Source organism: Narcine bancroftii, chromosome 4 (genome assembly GCF_036971445.1).
Source record: "Narcine bancroftii isolate sNarBan1 chromosome 4, sNarBan1.hap1, whole genome shotgun sequence".
In the NCBI taxonomy this organism is placed as follows: domain Eukaryota; kingdom Metazoa; phylum Chordata; class Chondrichthyes; order Torpediniformes; family Narcinidae; genus Narcine; species Narcine bancroftii.
The window spans coordinates 119,580,607-119,588,499 of NC_091472.1; the positions used below are offsets into that span (position 1 = coordinate 119,580,607).

General features: G+C 36.8%; 1 protein-coding gene across 5 annotated transcripts in view; it reads left to right on the forward strand.

Moving 5' to 3' along the window:
* gnb1l (guanine nucleotide binding protein (G protein), beta polypeptide 1-like) overlaps positions 1–7,682 on the forward strand; it is a 51,451-nt gene extending 43,769 nt beyond the window's left edge. For all 5 annotated transcript variants that reach the window (XM_069932606.1, XM_069932607.1, XM_069932604.1 and 2 more), the window contains exons 4-7: positions 1,863–2,025; positions 3,133–3,231; positions 5,913–6,128; positions 7,181–7,682. In XM_069932606.1, the coding sequence (XP_069788707.1) occupies positions 1,863–2,025; positions 3,133–3,231; positions 5,913–6,128; positions 7,181–7,447 (745 nt within the window). In that variant the 3' untranslated portion in view covers positions 7,448–7,682. The remainder of the gene's footprint in view (positions 1–1,862; positions 2,026–3,132; positions 3,232–5,912; positions 6,129–7,180) is intronic.
* Positions 7,683–7,893: the final 211 nt, after the last annotated feature.

Below are 7,893 nucleotides of genomic sequence, written 5' to 3' on the forward strand. Positions count from 1 at the left end.
GAACCTCTATATGTATAAGTAAATAACAAAAATTTGTAGACCACGTGGTTGAAGTAAAAACACAAAATACAGGGTCTACAAATTTTTGTTAGTTACTTCTGACTATTATAACAACTTTGTGAAAGCTCTTCAAGGGATGTCTACCCTGAAGAGGTTTGCCTTTGCACTCTGGAGGGAGTTCTGTGGGATTCTCTCTCGCTGCTCCCCATCTGTAACCCCTGCTGCTGTCAAGCTCTATGCTTCCACCAACCCAGCCATCCCCCCCTCCCCCTCATTGCTGCTGTCCCTTCCCTCCTTTCTCCACCTATCATCTCCTCCCTTTGCCACCCCTGTTCCCCCACCCCCCACTCTTTTGTTCGGATGCCTATCGGAATTTTCTCATACTTTGATGAAGGACTTAGCCCGAAACATTGTATCTTTACCTTTGCTACATAAAGGACATTGTTTGACCTGCTGAACGTCTCCAGCATTTTGTGTTTTTATGATAGTCAACATGGCTTTGCGAAGGGAAGGTTCATGCCTCAGAAGCCTACTTGAGCTTTTTGAGAAGGTAACAAAAGAAATTGATGAGGGTAAGGTGGTAGATGTGGTCTACATGGATTTTAGTAAGGCATTTGACAATGTCTCTCAAGAGAGACTCAAACAGAAAGTCATGAGGCACGGGATCCATAGAACCTTGACTGTGTGGGCTTGCAGGTAGAAAGCAGAGAGTAGTAGTGGAAGGAGAATATTCTTCTTGGAGGTCAATTACTAGTTAAGAACTGCATGGATCTGTTCTCGGACCCCTGCTCTTCGTGATTTTTATAAATGACCTGGGTGAGGAGGCAGAAGAATAGGTTAGTAAGTTAATGAATGATATGAAGGTTGGAGGAGTTGTGGATGAAGCTGAAGGTTGTTAAAGATTACAAAAGGATATACACACAATGCAGAGTTCGGCAGAAAAGTGGCAGATGGATTTCAATCTGGAAAGTGTGAGGTGATGCATTTTGGAAGGACAAACCAGAAGACTGAGTACAGGGTTAATGGTCAGTTACTTAAGAGTGTGAATGAATAGAGGGATTTTGGAGTCCAAATCCATACATCCCTCAAGATCACCGCACAAGTTGATACGATAGATAAGAAGGCCTATGGGATATTGGGCTTCATTAATAAGGGGATTGAGTTCAAAAGGTCATGTTGCAACTCTACAAAGCTCTGGTGAGACCACACTTAAGGTATTGTTTTCAGTTCTGGTCAGAGGAAGGATGTGGAAGCTATGGAGAGGCTGCAGAGGACATTTACCAGGATGTTACCTGGATTGAGAAATAAGTAGTACGAGGCAAGGTTAGCAGAGCTGGGACTTTTTTCTTTTGAGGGTAGAAGGATGAGAGGAGACTTGATAAAGGTCTACAAGATTAAGAGAGGCATAGATAGGGTGGACAGCCAGTGCCTTTTTCCCAGGACAGGAATAGCAAACACCAGAGGACATGAATGCAAAGTGAAGGGAGGGAAGTTTAGGGGAGACATCAGGGGTGTTTTTAATACAGAGAATTGAGGGTCCCTGGAATACCTTGCCAGGGATGGTGGTGAAGGCTGAAACATTAGGGAAATTTGAGAGATTCTTAGACAGGCACATGTATGGAGAAAAAATAGAGGGTTATGGGTTAGGGACGGTTTAGTACTTTTTTTAAAGGAATATATGGGTTGGCAAAACATCGAGGATTGAAAGGCCTATAGTGTTCTATGTTCTAAATGTCACTATTTTAATGAATTTAAATTCACTGGAACTAAAACTTTGCTCTTATACCACATGATTGCTGATTTACTGAGGAAATGTGGTCAGGGTCCTACTTTGCATTGACATGTACCATATTTCCATCCAGCCAAGGTCGTGACTCAACCATCTGCATATGGGACCTAGCACAAGGGCGCAAAACTGTATTGGATTGTATTCCTTTGGATAACTATGGATTCTGTCAGTGTTCACTTTTGGATAAAGGTGTTAGCAGCTACCTATTAGCTTTTCCAGGCAAGGATCTGTCAGAGGTAACTATATATTGTACCACAACTATTGCACAGGGATACAAAGCACATGCTTGGGTACTATTCAGGTAAGCTTTCCTGAAAACTGATTCAGTACTAATTGCTGTGTCTCATATTGTCTCAATTATTTTTGCCAGCTTCTCTGAATGTAGTGCAGTGATTTTTGTCATTGAATTGGTAATACAGAGATCTGGATTAATATCCAGAAACAGTTCAAATTCTATCATAGCAATAATTTTGGTAAATCAAATTTATTCCCGAGTTTAAAAAAAAATTAAAACCAGATGATGGAGCCTTGTTCATTTTGTTAGCTACCTTCTCATATTTAGTTACATGTTGTGAATGAACATGAATGAATATAGCATATACTGGATGTTTCAACTGAAATAATAATTTGCTGGAGAACTGGTCCTATCTCTTGAGTTGGCATAAAGAATGTATTGCATTGCTATTGGGTCTTTCATAACTGTAGGATATCCCAGAGCACACTACCTACATTAAACTATTGTTAAACTGCAGCCACTATTGATACAAATAGGATCGCTATGAGAAACATTTGTTTAAAAAGCTCAAATTCAAGTTAATCGTCACATTATACATGGAACATACTTTTTCTTGAACATTTTCTTTTCTCAAACATACAGCTGTGTAAATTAGAAAACATTATTATTGTGTTAGATTGCAAGATCAGCAGCTTTTACTACTTTTACTACTTTTGCTAATGGTGATGCCAGTGATAAACCCTTGTGAGTTGTACTCTCGAAACTAAGTTCCAAATATTGTACCACTTTTAACAAATAATATTTCTGGTTGACCTTTATTCTTTTAAGAAAAATAATTGCCATTGGATAACCCATTTGAGGCTTTTGGAACTTTGCTCTGCAGTGTAAGGATTTTGTATATGAAGGTATTGAACTAAGCATGACGATTTGATGGAGAAGACCTGTATCTTGATTAGTGGCAACGCAGTTGAGAAAATAGGATTCTGCTTTGTGTTTTTATACATAATTGTAGATGTTGCTGATGGGTTTCTATATAGGCTAGAACCTGTAAGCCTGGTCTACCAATCAATTAAAATGAGCCATTTATTTTTCTCCTGCTGAAATATAGGTGAAGATTATAGAAATACCAAACAAGACACCAGTCTGGACACTAAAGCCACCAGCAGATGCTAAATTGGGCATGCCCATGTGTCTGAAACTCTGGCAGGTAATCACAACTAATGTGTAATCTGAACACTGACTCATTTGGCCTTGAGCATGTGATTCATATTTTGATTAGGTGCTTTTTTTTTTAGCTTGTCACCAATTCATCCAGAAAACTATAATTTTCCAAAACATGGATATACTTAGTATTGCAGAAAGTTGAACAGCAGGCGCTATTTATTTCATGGAAATGTAGGAGCAGAGGGCTGGGTTGTTGGCTGTAAAGTTTGGCACTTTGTCAACGTCACGAGCAGGAAATAATAACATTGACTTTAAACCATTTTGTGATTAACAAGACATTCCTTCAAAAAGATGTTTAATTACAAAGCTACTGGTTAAGTATCTTCAATAATAATGAATCTATATTTCAGTGAAATATTAAATAATTATAGATGGTCTAGGTCTCTACAATTAACAGGCTAAATGTGAAATGGTGTTTATGAGCAAACTAACATTGCAGCCAAGTAAATATTTAGTTGTAAAATTACCCAATTTAATTGTGACATTGTTGATAAATGCTTCTTATAAACTTTTATTAACATTCATAGTAATTACAAAATAGCAAAGGAAAAATTACCTGAAAGCCCAACTGAAAATATCAACCATGGCTTCCCTTTTGATAAGTTTTTATATCACTGAAGTCTCTCTCAGGCTTGTGGGAAAAGGCTGAGACCTTGATGAAGGGCTCAAGCCCAAAATGTTGGTTATGTATCTTTATATTTGCTATATGAAGTACACTGTTTGACCTGCTCAGTTTCTCCAGCATTTTGTTTTTTCCTTCCACCACAGTCCCTGCAAACTTTTGTTTTACTTGCGAGAAAAGGAATGATTATACATCTAATTTAGCATTTTTTCAAGCATGGTCCTGTGGGATTTGCTGCAGTTTTGTTGATGTTCACTGAAGTAGCCTTTGACTTTTTCCATCCATCTCAACTGCTCTCTGTCTCTTTCGGACACTTCTTAATGCTCCACACCTGTTGTGATAGATTATCCTTTACCCCGGCATGACCTTTAATCACATTTATTGTGAAAAAATATGCAACTATTAAGAAATTTATTTTAACATTTATTTTGTTTAAAATTTGGGATTACTTGGGGATTTTTAAAAAATAACTACAGTTTCTATGCCCAACAATCCACAATGTATTGCAATTTTTAAAATAAGGATTAAATATATCTAATATTTTTCTTAGAATCTTGATTTTTGCCCTGTGAAGGAAACTTTATTTAAAAAACAGTAGGAATGGACAAGATTAATGTGCAAAAAGAAGCAGCCAGAAATTAATTGGTCATAGCATAAATGGCTGGTTGTGCCAATAAATGAGAGGAAGTAACTAAAATACATTGGAAGATGTATAACATTAATGCAATTAAAAAAAGAGGGTAAAGTAGAAGTAAAAGAAATAATAATTTTCAAGATATCCACAACAATAAATCTTTTTCTTTTTTTCCCCTCCCTATACAATGCTGTCAGAAAAACAGAAAAGAAAATAACTCTTACCCTCACCAAAAAAAAATCCCTGGGATTTTTTGACATAAAATTAAAGGTAGTATGGTTCTGTTGAATCTATAAAACATTACTAACTGGGGAAAAATACATGCACATAAATGAATACATTCAATGATCAGGACAAACACATTTAATGCGCACGAATATAGTCTATAAAAGACTCCAAATTTTATGAAAATTAGTGTTAGCTTATAATGCAGAATGCCTAGAGTCAAGAGAATCAAAATCGACTTGGGATGAAGATTAGAATTGCATCAAAATTCTTACTCTAAAAAAAACTGTTGTTGATATTGTCAAACATAACACAGTAAAATAATAATCTGGCACTTTTAGGATTTTGTTGATAGCCTGGCAGATTTTTCCATACCAATGGATATTATTCTTATTAATAAGCCAATACACATTAAATTACCTTTTTATAGATGCTATACGGTATTGGAAAAAATATTTGTGTGAATATGGTAAAATTCAAGGGAATATGAGGCCCAAGGGAGTTTCAAGGGAGCTTGGAAACTGGGACTTGATGGGTTTCAAGGGAGTACTGGAACAGAGGCTCTGGAGATATTCAAGGAAGCATGTGAATTGGACCAAGGTTTTAAGGGGACGTAGAAATCAGGGCATCAGAACTTCAAGGAATCACATCACCTGGTGCTTGATGCAAAATGATTGGAATTTCTGAGCAGTCGGACTATCAGAGTTTTACTGAATGGAGATTTGTGATTAAAGCACACATGTTCTTTTTAAATCTGTGTCCCAATGCGAAGGTATTGATTCTAAAGGAGTATGAATTTTGTTGTGTTTGTATTTTAAAAAGGTCCCATTTTTTAAATAGTGATAATGAAGGTTATGACTTTGATCTTGTACAAAGATAAGTTAATTTTCAGATAATGAACTTGTACATTTAAGCTGGAGTTTAAAAGTGTTCTGAATGTATCTAGTTGAGAATAGTTAGAATGTTAGGAACAGGAGCTTGTTTCACTATTTCTAATATTGAAAACTTTAGGGATTTCCCAGTTGAATTTTTTTGCTCCAGCTGTATTATTTGTTGGATAATACAAGGAGAACTGTAGGTTGCCTGATTTTTAAGTTTTTATTTGATTAACTGCAGCAAAGTTATGAATTTGTGAATGTTTAATACCTGCTGCATCACCGTCCCCTTCTCTGCCTCTTGCTAGCCTCTTTCCTGTTCTCGGCCTTTGATATTGATTGGATACGAAGACGGATCTGTGACCCTCTGGGACCTATCGGAAAAGAAAATATTGAGTCGTCTCACATGCCACAAAGAGCCGATCATGTGTCTCGACTTTGATCCGGAGAAGGTGAAAGGTATCTCTGGCTCTTCAGAAAATAATCTAGGCTTTTGGAAACTTGACAAGCAACAGAATCTTAAGGTCAGCAACAGCGATCTGCATACTATTTATTCAGTGTTGCACCAATAGCCTGATATGCTGAAAAAATATTTAGTCATGATGAGGAGTTGTTGCAGATCCTAAGCTAATTAATCACGTACTACTGTACTTGCAATTTATGTCACCAGAGCATGTCTCGATTTTTCAATTTAGCAGGTACAAAATTGTAACTATTTTTATGTCCTGTGTTTCTGATAAACACAGAATCTCTTATCAGAATAGTATTGGCCTACTGATTCAAACAAAAACTAAAGATGAGGAATGACTGAATATGATGGTTGACATTTTGTATCTTGCCTAAATTCAGCTGTCCATTCTCTTTAGTATATTGACCTATTAACAAAATAAACAATAGAACACAATCAAAAGATATCACATATCTGTCACATTATTCATCACAATGAAAAATATTGCTATATTATGTTCATGTGCTTGCAGTTAAAGATCAAGTCTAAGAGCTTTAATGTTACATTTTCCAAGTTGTGACAGTATTTCATCACGCTGAAACTTGTTCCTCTTCCCCCGAGGTAAAAATATTCTGGCTAAATTGCCATTGTCTATTCACTGTGCTTCAGTGTATAATAGATCAAAAATTGGAACAATTGCACAATGTTTGTTATTGCTGAAATTCCAAAACCAAATCCTGAATTTTAGAAATTAATCTCATACATATCAAATTTTAGAAAAGAAGTATAATTAAGTTTCAAACAGATCCATAAAAGTGGATGAAGCAGAAATGACTGGACCAAAAATATATTTTGATGGTATGAAACAAATAAAGGGTGGCACGGTTAGTGTCATGGTTGCCAACGACCTGGGTTCAAATGCTGTGCTGTCTATAAGGAGTTTGTACATTCTCCTCGTGTCTGCGTGGGTTTCCTCTAGGGATGCTATGGTCTCCTTCCACATTCAAAAAAATGCATGGGGTTAAAAGATTAATTGGTTGCATGGGTATATTTGGGTGGTGTGGGCTGGAAAGGCCTGTATCAAGATTAAATTAAAAGTGGCTAATTATCTCCAACTTAATTTCTCAGCTACAGAAAATGGTAGAGTTGGTAAATGCTGGGATAGCTCACGCTTGCATTCGTCAAGACAAGAAGATAGTAGCCACAGCTGGTTGGGATCATCGGGTTCGTGTCTTTAGCTGGAAAACCCTGAAGCCCCTGGCTGTCCTACTGTACCACACAGCCAGCATCCACTGTGTGACATTCTCTGATCATGCTGCTCTAAGTGAACGATTTATGGCTGCAGGATCTAAAGACCAGCGCATAAGCCTGTGGTGTCTTTACAACGAACCATGAAAGAGCTGATTTTCCACAGAGGCATCATTCATACTCTTATTGAGCTGAAGTCCGTATGAGTAGTTTTACTTTGGTGATGGATGTCAGTCTTGAGCACAATTTATAGCGTCATTCTATTTGAAATGTTTCTTGTTGAACCTGTAAAGGAAAATGAAGCAGTGTCCATACAATAATGTTCACATCTTTGTGGCATACCAGACCACTTCACAGCCAATAAATTATTTTTATAAAGTTATTGTTTTGAAGTCAAATCAACAGCTGATTTTAATATTGCAAAAACCCACATGGTGAATGACAGTACATTTTTTCCAATTTTTTTAGGAGGGGGATAAATGTTTAAAGCGATCACTGATTGGAATCGTGCCATAGGATTTTCTTAAAAGAATTAATCCACATGAAGCACTATATACGACAACTTTTCACTTCTGCAACAACTTGTCAGTGCA